Source organism: Xiphophorus couchianus, chromosome 24 (assembly GCF_001444195.1).
Source record: "Xiphophorus couchianus chromosome 24, X_couchianus-1.0, whole genome shotgun sequence".
NCBI classification, from domain to species: Eukaryota; Metazoa; Chordata; class Actinopteri; order Cyprinodontiformes; family Poeciliidae; genus Xiphophorus; species Xiphophorus couchianus.
The window spans coordinates 20,079,044-20,091,291 of NC_040251.1; the positions used below are offsets into that span (position 1 = coordinate 20,079,044).

A 12,248-nucleotide genomic window follows, 5' to 3' on the forward strand; every position below is an offset into this window, starting at 1 on the left:
TTGTGGTTTCACAAACTGAACAGCTGACGGGTCACCAGCTGGCTGACACCAGCAGATGTAGAAAAAAAAATGTCCGACAGATTGGAAGGTACAAAACTATCACAGCACCTGACCTGCAGGAGCAGAACCTCCTCTCCAACGCTCATCATGTGGCGTCGCACAAAAGCAGCACAAACCTAAAGCACTAAAACAGCGCAGCCTTTTTTTGGTTTTACACAAACGATGCTAAATAATAAAGACATGGAAGAGAAGCTTATATACCCATGAGATCCACGGACAGAGGAGGACTTAGACTTAGACTGACTTTATTGTCATTTTCATGCACACGGTGAATACAGAACGAAATTTTGTTGCATACGGCTCAGGACAATGTTTTGAGGTTCCAATGTTATGAAAATATAAATATAAATATAAAATATAAAGTGCAGAAATTACAGTAAAATAAAAGTTATTTAGCTATGTACATGTGCAAGGTATGAAGTGGAGACCAGTTTTTGAGTGCAGTCCAGTTAGGAGAGGAGAAAGTGAAGCAACAATGTTTGATTAATTTTTACTCTTGTGGGAAACGTTTCCTCTAGATTCAATTGTTTAACCCTCAGTTTTAGCGCGACGCTCAGGAAGAGCAGCAGATGTCAGTTAACTGGTGACCCATCAGCTCTCAGTTCAGGAAACATCAGAGAAGCTCAGAAACCGACGACCCGCCAGAACCACAACCGGGATCCAAACCGATTTTAGAACTACGAGGTTCAAACTCCTGTCATTCATTTTTATCTTACAGAAAAAGTGCCAAGCTGCCAAATAAACAAAAGCAAACTGACCAATCAGATTTAAGCTTTTGTGTGCCCTTTGACCCCTACAGACTCAGATGTGCCCTACATACAAGAAGTTTTGACACATAAGATCTTTATTTTTTCTCCACAATTTTGTTAATTGTAACAAGGGTTAAATAATAAAAATTTCAAAAATTATTCTTTTCTTTTTTTACTTCAAGGAAAATCTTAAGGTACCAGAGCGGGTCCAGCCGTCCAGCTGCAGGCGCTGCTGGAATCTGATCAAATCCTGCAGGCGTTTTATGCATAAAGCCATTTATTTTACACATTTTTTGTAATTTACTTTAAAAAAAATCTAAATATAAACAAATGTTATTACTTCAATGTAAAAACATTAAATTCAATATTTTTTTGGCAGTGCTCCCTAATGATAATGGCTATTTTTAGAACTTGCTCCGCAGGCGACTGACCACGTTCCCTTGGGCGACCGGGGGCCCGCGGGCACCGTGTTGGTGACCCCTGACCTAAGTTCTTCTGCAGCTCAGGAAGTTTCACAGTCCAGGCTGCACCGCTGCTGTTTGGCCACCAGAGGGCGAAGCTGGCTGCAGCAGCAGGAGGAAGATGATGGAGGCCAGAGAGGAAGATGATGGAGGCCAGAGAGGAAGATGATGAAGGTCAGAGAGGAAGATGATGGAGGTCAGTGAGGAAGATGATGGAGGTCAGTGAGGAAGATGATGGAGGTCAGAGAGGAAGATGATGGAGGTCAGAGAGGAAGATGATGGAGGTCAGTGAGGAAGATGATGGAGGCCAGAGAGGAAGATGATGGAGGTCAGTGAGGAAGATGATGGAGGTCAGTGAGGAAGATGATGGAGGTCAGAGAGGAAGATGATGGAGGTCAGTGAGGAAGATGATGGAGGTCAGTGAGGAAGATGATGGAGGTCAGAGAGGAAGATGATGGAGGTCAGTGAGGAAGATGATGGAGGTCAGAGTCTGATCAGGTAAACCAACAGGTGATGCTGATGGTTCTGGTTCTCATTGGCTGTTGAAGAGGATGAATGAATCTGATTGGATGTCAGTGGGTGGGCGGGGCCTCTGCCTGTCTGGCAGCAGCTGTGCATCAGGACTCCATTACCCAGCATGCAGCGGGGCGGCCAGTAAAATCCCTAAAGAGGATTTGAGTGGATCAGAGAGGAAACATGCCGCTGAAGAAGGAAGGTGAGACGAACTGTGGGTCCATGTTGGGACGGGACGGGTCAGAACCAGACGGGTCAGAACAGAACCAGACGGGTCAGAACAAGACGGGTCAGAACAGAACCAGACGGGTCAGAACAAGACGGGTCAGAACAGAACCAGACGGGTTCTGTGTTGTTATTTTTGTTTCTTGTTTGTGTCTCTGACCTCAGTCAGTCAGTCAGTCAATCAGTCAGTAGGGTTTGGGTCGTCTTCTTCTTCTTCAGTTCGGTTTCCTGCTGTCATCTTCTTGTGACCTCTGACCTCTGACAGTCTCCATGTTGAAACTGAGATCTCTGGATTAAACTGGTTAGAATGGTGTAATTGGACCAGTAGGGTGTTTCTACTGGTTTTACTGGTTTGACCTCAGAGGGTTTGGAGGAGACGACCCAGGTCACCTGACCCGGGTCACCTGACCTGAGAGGTGAAGCTCCAGGTAGAGACTTCATGAGATTATTGACAGAGAGACGAAGGAAACTGGAGAAGAAGAAGAATGATCATAATAATAATAATAATTTTATTTATAAAGGTTCTAATTATTGATGCTGCTGGATGTTTATGATTATCTAATATTCAATATGTTTATATTGTTCCAATATTATGCTCTGATCAATAATCTATTGATCAGATTCTATTCAGAATCATCAGGTTTTAATCTGGATTAACCTGGATTATAGATCCATCTGAATATCATCAGAACAGGAACATTCATCCCAACTGGAAGCAGAAATACAGTAAAGAGAACCGGGCCGGAACCAGAACCCTGGAGACTAACTGGGATCACTGGGATTAACCCAGTATGATGCTGTTCTCTCCATAGCAACATGACCGACCTGCTCTGGTAACTGAACCGGAACCAGAACCGAGTCAGCGGTTTTCCCCTCTAACCGACCCGTCTGCTGCTGATCCAAACCGGGTCAGTAATTTACCTTCCTGCAGTCAGAACCATCAGAACCAGCAGAACCTCCTGCTGCAGAGCAAAGCCTCCAGTTTCTCCACACTGAGCCCAGCTGCCTGGGTCAGAACCAGAACCAGAACCCGGTCCAGAGTCAGAGGTTTCTGGATCAGACCCATCAGAACCTCTGACCGTCTGGTTCTGTCTCCTCCAGATACGGAGCGCGCTCTGCAGGTCATGGAGGCCTGCCAGGCCCAGGCTGCTGACGGGGTCAAAGGTCGAGCTGAGAGGCTGCTGAACATCTTCCAGAGTGACCTGTTCCAGGCTCTGCTAGGTAACACACACACACACACCCACACACACACACACACACACACACACACACACACACACACACACACACACACACACACACACACACACACACACACTCACTCACACACACCAGTTCACCCAGTTTAACCAGTCTGTCATGTTTGAGGACGCTTGCTGATGTGGGAAAATTCAAACAGGAAGAAGGACGGATCAAACAGAACCAGGAGGAACAGCAGAACCAAACAGAACCCAGCAGAACCAATCAGAACCAATCAGAACCCAGGCATGTCCAGGTCTGAAGGACAGATGGAGCAGCACTACGCTCCACTAAAATCTGGTCCAGACAATCCGGACATTCAGAACCAGAACTTGTTCTACTCTGATGGACTGTCTGGGTCCACAGAGAGCCGGTCCAGAACCTCCAGTGGACCTGCTGCTGCTGTAGTTCTCCATCTGGCCTGCAGTGGCGCTGTTTGAATGTCCTGGTTATTGATGACATCATCACACCTGAGCCCAGGTTAGCTCCGCCCCTCAGCAGCTCAGGATGCATCCAGTCCTGTTCAGTCCACTTCAACCCAACTCCAGTCCATCTGTCTAGTCAAAGTCCTGTTCAGTTGGTGAGGTGTGAACCCTAACTGACCTCTGACCTCTGGTCCTCCAAACCTCAGTCTGGGTTCAGTGTGAATGTGAACGCCAAGCAGACCAGAGACCGCTCTAAAAACAGGAAGTGGACTACAGCGCAGGGCATTCTGGGTAAATACAGCCAAAGCTAACATGTTAGCCTAGCGCTAGCAGCAGAAATGGCTCCTGGTCTTCAGCCAAAGACTAAAGAGAAATCCTCCAACACTAAAATCTGACGCCTCCATCTTGTTTCCATCTGGTGAAGAAGGAAGTTGCTCTCAGCGTCTTCAGAGGTTTTTGTGTCGTTTCCTTCAGTGGTTCTTGGTGCAGCGCCCCCACAGGCCAGGAGGGGAACAGGTTGGTTTGACTCAGAACCACAGCAGCTGGAGGTGGAGCAGATGTTCTGGTTCCAGTAGAACTGGGTCGACCGGACCATCAGGACAGACAGTCTGCTTCACTGGAGGCTCCGCCTCCTTTACCTCAGGATTAACTGTGCTCTGATTGGCTGAGGCTTCAGGTTCACCTGAGAAACCGTCATTATCACCTGGAGACGGTTCGGGTTCTGACTGGTTCTGAACCAAGTATTAATGGGTTCTAACCAGGTGTCCCCCCATCCGCCCCCACCTGCATGTGACTGAGGAGCCGGGTTGTGATTGGTCCAACCTGACTGTGTTCTCTGTGTGTGTGTGTGTGTGTGTGTGTGTGTGTGTGTGTGTTGCAGACATCCAGGAGTTCTACGAGCTGACGGTGTGTGAGAGCCAGACGTCCAGCCGGCCACACACACCTGCACAGGTAGCTTCCATCACTCCCATCTGCACAGCAACACCTGTCTCTGTTACCTAGCAACAGCTGCAGCAGAATCACTGCGGCAACAGCTGCATAACACCATGGCAACAGGAGCCCAACCCCCACCCTCTCTCTCTCTCTCACCCTGACTGGACGTCGCTCGCCCCCCTCACCCCCCTACTCTGAGGTTCTCCTCTTCATCATCATCTTCCTCAGCCGACAGACGGAGGGACAGAAGGGGCGAGCGAGCGTTTACTCACAGAGAGAGAGAGAGCAGGCGTGTGTGAGGGTGTGTGTGTGTGTGTGTGTGCAGAGATGTGTGTGTGTGAGAGTGTGTGAGTGTGTGTGGGGGGGATATGGACTGCCTCTGCATTGTCACCACCAAGGTAAGAGCTGAGCGCCGGACGAGAGAAAACAGAGAGAGAGAGAGAGAGAGAGAGAACACACACACAGAGAGAGAGAACACACACACACACACACAGAGAGAGAGAGAGAACACACACACACACACACAGAGAACACACACACCAGGCGTGTTCTGATCCATCATGTGTTTGGGTCTCACAAGGATACAAAGACAGTGTGTGTGTGCTGCCTTCACATGTTGGGGTGTGTGTGTGTCGATGTGTGTGTGTTAGCATAGCAACGTTAGCATGTAGCTGTTGCTAGCTGCTAGCAGGGAGCCAGATGTTGGAGCAACATGTGGCTGGTTCTGCCTCAGGTCCGGTACCGGACGGATTGGATCACAGAGAGGTTCTGATGGTTCAGAGGGAACTGGGTTAAAGGTTCTGGTCAGAACCGAGCCGAGTCCGGTCCGGTTCCTGTTGGTTGTATTTATCTGTGTGAATAAGACCTGATGATGTCATAACCATGTAATAAACATGAAGGAAATGATGTCATCCAGTAAATAACTTTAATGAAAAGCTGCTTTAATTAATAAAACATTTAATGTTCATCAGCATCACGTCTCACACTAAACTGGTACCGACCAGCTGAACTCGGATCAGAACCTGAGACTGAACGGATCCAGTAACAACCATTTAAACCAGTGGAGCCCAAAGTGGGTCCTGGAGGCCCGGCATCCTGCAGGTTCTGGTTCCCTCCCTGCTGGTACCAACAACCTTTCAGCAGGTCAAAGTTCATCTTAGGCCTCTAATGATCATCATTGGATCCAGGTGAGTTAAACCAGGGAGAGACTAAAACATGCAGGATGCCGGACCTCCAGAACCTCCAGAACCTCCAGAACCCACTTTGGACCCCCTGATCTAAACCTTCAGCACCTGCAGACCGGACTGAACCGGACCGGATAGAACTAAGCTGGACTCCTGCTTTCTTCTCTGTCGGTTCTGATCGGCTCCATCAGCTGGTCCAAATCCTGCAGCCTGTTGTTTGGTGGTACCAGGAATTCTGGTCCAGTTTCAGCTGATCTGGTTCTGGTTCTGGTCCATCTTTGTTTTCCTGAACCAGCTTCTAGTCCAGTTTTGATCCAACAGAACCAAGTGGACCCGGTTCTGCAGTGGCAGCCTCTACAATCCGACCCGGTACCTGGTTCTGGTTCTGCCGGGTCCAGACAGTTTCCAGTGGTGATGGAGGTTCATCCTGTTCGATTCCCGCTCCGTCCGTTTCCTCAGCAGGACTCACCGTGTTCTGGGTCCAGTGGTACCGGTTCTGTCCGGCTGGCCCAGTGAAGCTGTGGCTCCGACCCAGTAGCTCTCCACCTCAGTGACTGACTGGAGGAAGCTCCATATAAGGACATTAGGCCCCATCAGTTTGGGCCCCATCAGGTCTTTAATGTTTCTGCTGATTCTAGTTTTTATTTTCTTTTAGTCGTTTGATCTGATCTTTTATCTTCTGTTATGACATTAAAACATCTTTTGGGTTAATAAAGTTCTTTAGATTCTGAACTGAACTGGATCCGACCAGAACTCCAGGACATGTTGGACCCATTCCACTGGTTCCACTGGTTTCACTGGTTTCACTGGTTTCAGATTCTCTTCCACATGTTGACATTATAACGGTTAGATTTTATTTTGTTGGATCGTTTTTGAAGTAATCGGTTCAGAACCGGCTGGAGTTCTGGACCGGTTCTGGTCAGACTGGATCATCAGACTGAATTTATTTAATAAAGTTAAATTATTATATAAATGTCACTGAGGAAGAAATGAAACATCATTTAGTTATAAAAATGACCCAATTTAAACTTCTTAATTATAAAACCTGGAATAAATAATAATTCAGTGAAGCTCCAGTTCTGTCTGGACGTTCTAGATCTATAGCTCTAGAACGTTTCTTTAACTAAGTCCTGCCTGTTGCTGCTGATCTGATCCAAACAGAAACTCATCACTACTGCAGAACTACAGACCGACCTCTGACCTCCTGTTCATCAGCAAAGTTACTGAAAAGCTTCAACATTTAAAAAGATTTTGCTAACGATGTAAAATTGATTTAAAGCAGATAAATTCACAATAAACTGAAGTGGATCAGGAATCAGATTAAATCTGTTAACCTTTTAATTTGATAAGAAAAGAAATATCCAACCACTCAATACATTTTTTTTTAATTTTTAGCAATAATAATTTATTATAAAACCACAATACTAAGAAATAATAATATTTATTCTAAAACATAGATCAATAACCAAAAATAATTATAGGTTAGATTTAAATCACTCAGTTTATATCAGCATAAAAAAACCTAAATAATTAAATGTCCAAAAATTCCTGTTCTTTTTAAAAGAGAATAATGTCAGCAAAGGAGTTCCATATAATCACACAACAAAACAAAGTTCTGGAAATATTTCTCCGTTTTAATCCAAAGTCCTGATCCAAAATTAAAAATCCAAAACATCAAAAAACCCAAAAGGATGAGAAAAAATAATGACGCCCCTTTTTATTCACTAAGGTCAAATTAAAACCAACATGATGCTGAAAAATCAGTTTAAACACTGAAATATCAGAAACTGTTATAAAACAGTTTGATACATTTACTGTATTTATCCAGAACCAGACAAACATGGTGCTTTTGTTACAATGTTAACCAACTGCTTTGATGTGGGAGAACACAGAGCTGGTTCTGGTTCTGGTTCTGGTTCTGTTGGACCTCAGTGCTGATCATTTTACTGAACCCACTGGAGAATTGGGTCGGACTCTCCGGTCCAGAACTCAACTGGTTTGAATCCTACATAAAGAACAGGGATTTCTTTGTTTCAACTGGAAACTTCTCATCAAAGAGGTCAAAGGTCACATGTGGGGTACCCCAAGGTTCAATGCTAGGACCCCTTTTATTCAATATTTATATGCTCCCACTAGCTCAGGTTATAACAGGAAATAATATTAGCTACCATAACTATGCAGATGACACACAGCTCTACATTACGATGTCACCAGGTGACCTTTGACCCCATCCAATCACTGAACAGAAGCTTAGAACAGATAAATGTGTGGATGTGCCAAAACTTTCTCCAGCTGAACAGAAACAAAACTGAAGTTATTATTTTTGGACCTAAAGAGGAACGATCTAGAGTTACAGATATAGAGTTATAGATATAGAGTCAATGCACAGCTTCAGTTGTTACAACTAAAACCAGCTTTCAGCCTGAAACCTGGAGTAGTGATGGACTCTGACCTCTGACCCTCCAGAGCCACATAAAGACGGTCACAAAGTCGGCCTTCTATCAGCTGAACAACATCTAGATGACTAATATCTCAGTGAGATCTAGAGAAACTCATTCAGTCGCTTTGATTCTGTCCAACAAATCAATCCTCCAGCTGCAGCTGATCCAGAACGCTGCTGCTGGAGTTCTGACCAGAACCAGGAGGATGGAGACATAAACCCAGTTCTCCAGAACCTCCACTGGCTCCCTGTAACTCAGAGGATAAACTTTAAATCCTGTTAGTTTATAAATCACTGAACGGATCAGAACCACAACACATTAAAGATCTGCTGATGCTGCTGGATCAACCTTCCAGACCCGTAAGGTTCAGGTTCTGGTTCTGATCTGTATCAGAACCAGAACCAAACAAGGAGAAGCAGCATTCAGCTTCTATGCACCACAAATCTGGAACAAACTTGGTTCTATGCTGCATGACTCTGTGTTTTTATGTTTTTATGATGTAAATCATTTGCTGCTGAAATGTCCTGTACAAATTAAACTCGACTGATTGATAGTTTCCAGTCTGACCCTGAATGCATCATTACCGTAAACCTCAGTGTAGAGGAGCAGCTGGACCCGCTCTGGACAGCAGAACCGGGTCAGTGCGGCTGGTGGACCCGACCCAGGATGGATACAGTTCTCTGGTTCTGGATACTGGAAAACCAGAACCAGAACCAGAACCTGGATGGTTTAATAGCAGAGGAGCAGCTGGAGGTCCAGTTTCCTCCCAGTTGGTCCCAGAGGACAGGAACCAGAACCGGCTCAGCTCCAGAACTTTGTCAGAACCGGGTCAGAACCAGTCCTCCGGGATTCATAAACCCTCCACTGTGTTTATGAATGGGCTCTGGCTCCGCCCCCTCAGTGACATCAGTTACCAGGCAACCAGCCCTCAGAATGTCTCTGTTACCATGTGTCCGGTTTAAACACCTACTGAGAGATTAAACAAACACAAGAAACACAAGAGAGTTAGATTCTTTTGTCCTCGCCAGGAGAACAGCCAGAGATGTTTTCAGTCTCACATCTCTTCGTTCTGAAAACATAACGAAGAGATGTTTTCCCTTTTTAAACGTTCTCCCTTTTTATTGCTGTTAGGATCCCTGAGCGTCTCAAAGGGGCGGGGGAAACACTTCAGTCACATGATTGCAACGCAAATGCTAGTCACTAACAAAACACACGGTATCTACACACTAGATTATTGTGTTCCAGACACAGGATAACACAGAGCAAGTTGTACGTCTTCACAGCGACGGTTTTATATCTAACAGGTCAGGATGCAGAGGTTCCTGCTGAGCGATAACCTGTGAAAACAGTTTCTCTGCTCTTCCTTCTTCTGAGAAAGGAATCAAAGTAATTCAACAACACAGAAACTTTCTTTATGCTAAGATGAAACAAATAAATGTATATAAGACAAGAACATTATAAAGGCACATGAAACAACAACTATTTGATAATAATATATATAATTTACCTAACACCATGGTAACCAGTCTCATGCTTTACTTTCACTTTGTTTTTCCTCTTTGTGGCTCAGTTCAAGTTTTCATCTGGTTCCTCCTCTTCCTCTCCAGGACGGTTAGTGGAACCAGTTTGTTTTTCTGGGTCCAGTTTGGTTCTGACAGACCAGAACCGTCACCGAGATCCAGATTAACTCTGAGGAGGTTGTGATGGTTCTGGTCCGACCCAGAGGAAGTTCTACTGCTACGGGCTTTATGCTAGCTGCATAGGTTAGCCTGCTGAGGTTCTGCTGGTTCTACAGAGAAATGGACCGGTCCTCATCTTCTCCAGAACTTCTCTAACAGAACCTATTGAAGTGACAGAAACCAGGTCCATCAGAACCAGATCTGCTGGTATCAGAACCTCTGAGATGGTGTAGAACCAGAACCAGGACCCTCTGCTGGTTCTGGTTTTGGTGGGAAGTGTCAGTAGGTCCAGTTAGGACTGGATGACCTCAGGTGACGCCAGAGGAACCACGGGCCAATCAGAATCCAGGTTCTGGTTCTGGTTTGTGGGTTCAGGTCGTTGATGTTCTGGTTCTGAACCGTTAGCCTGATCCATTAGCATGTTCCCCGCTCTGACCCGGGCCGAACCAGAACCTGACCGTCTGGTTCTGTCTCTGCAGAAGTACCGTTACCATGACGACGAGCCGCCCGTGGACCCCAGCCCCGGTCACATGACCCACAGCGCCGAGCTAAGCCACGCCCACCTGGACGGATTCACAGCCGCTCTCACCGTAGGTACCACACTACCCACAATGCACCTGGTCCCTGAGCGGCCTCCAGGGGGCAGCAGCAGCTTCATGAGCTACAGACTGAGACATCATTATGGACCCGACAGAACCAGAACCACTGGACCGGGTCAGAACCCACTGATAATGTTCTGCTCAGGATCCGATCAGTAGAACCTGCAGGCTGGTACCGCAGGGTTCTGGTGGAACATCTGGATCGGATCAGAACCTCCAATGGTTCTGGTTCTTGGGTTTCTAAACAGCAGAATCTGGTTCTGGTTCTGGTTTCCATCAGAACTCTGCTGCAGCGTTTTGGATCCTGAAGAAGTTTAACTTCCTGATAGATTATAGATGATCAGCTTCATCATCTATAGGGTTAGGGTAGGGTTAACCCTAACCCTCCTGCCAGCTTACCCTGGCAGGAGTTTTATAATCTATGCAACATATTAAACTAGAAATGATATAAACTAGATTAATATGGGATTAAATCAAATATCCTGGTTAAATAAAGATCAATAATCGACTGATCAGGATCTTTTGTTGCTTTAGAAACAAACTAATTCTGTCTGGTGATTTTACCAAATCTATATTTATATCTCTATAAAAATCTATATCTCTATAAAAATCTATATTTATATATCTATAAAAATCTATATTTATCTCTATATTCTGTCTCAGTGCTGCCCTCTCTGGCTGTTCCTGGTTACTGCAGTTTAATTCCTCCGCTGGTTCCTGATTGGTTGATGTTTCTGTTTGTGTATAAAACCTCCTCACTCAGACTCGCCCCCTGGTGGCCAGACAGGAGGTGGAGCAACGATAATTGATTGACAGCGTTTCTTAGCTTTGCTCATGTCTGATTCATTCATTGTTTTTGTATTGATGATCCGATTAGTTTTCTGGCTGATCACTGATTACCAATCATTAAAACGACCTGCTGATTCTGACCAGCAGTGATTGTTTTAACAGTGAGTTAAATATGTTAACTGGAAACATGCAGACCTGACCTGGTGGTCGGTCAGTCAGTCAGTCAGTCAGTCAGTCAGTCAGTCAGTCAGTCTCCCTCCAGAGGACAGAGGCTGGTTTAGACCTTAAGGTGGATCAGATCCACTTCACATGTTGGTACCAACAGATCACTGATGTTTGGTTCTTCAGTTGGAATCAGAATCAATCTGAATTATCATCATACAGAATAATAACCACATTAGTTTCATTGGATCCAAAGAAAGAGACAAATTAACACCAAACACCTGAGCAGCAGGAGGCGCTAGAGAACCACATGATGGTGATTAAACCAAACCGATGTGACTCTGGGTCTACAGGACAGGGTGGAGTTATGGAAACCTCATGAGAATCAGATTATTGATTATCAATCAGTAATCTGATTCTGGAAACATAGAAACACAGCAAATTGGCTCATCACATCAGCCTGGGTTACTATAGGGGGCAGGAAGGCGGTAAGATGGGGGTTCATTGGGTTCATTGGGTTCATTGGCCTCTGGATGGTTGGTTCTGGTTTTAGGTAAAGGTCCAGTTGAAGCTGTGGGTGGTTCTGATCCAGTGGGCCTGGAATGAGGAACAGTGGATGTTTGGTCAGATCTGGAGAGGAAGATCAGCTCTGAAGTCAGATCTACTATAGATCTACTATAGATCTACTATAGATCTACTGCTCGTTAATATTCACACTGCTGAGATCAGAGCTGCTGCTGTAATCACACACAGATACTCTCTCTCTTTCTTTCTCTCTCTCTCTCTTTC

At 45.4% G+C, this 12,248-nt stretch overlaps 1 protein-coding gene across 1 annotated transcript; it reads left to right on the forward strand.

The window, feature by feature from the left end:
- Positions 1-1,413: 1,413 nt before the first annotated feature.
- LOC114140650 (disks large homolog 4-like) lies at positions 1,414-10,861 on the forward strand. Its single transcript, XM_028010773.1, has 4 exons — positions 1,414-1,985; positions 3,110-3,229; positions 4,553-4,623; positions 10,389-10,861. The coding sequence occupies exons 1-4, from the start codon at positions 1,967-1,969 to the stop codon at positions 10,665-10,667; spliced, it is 489 nt and encodes a 162-aa protein (XP_027866574.1). The 5' UTR covers positions 1,414-1,966; the 3' UTR covers positions 10,668-10,861.
- Positions 10,862-12,248: the final 1,387 nt, after the last annotated feature.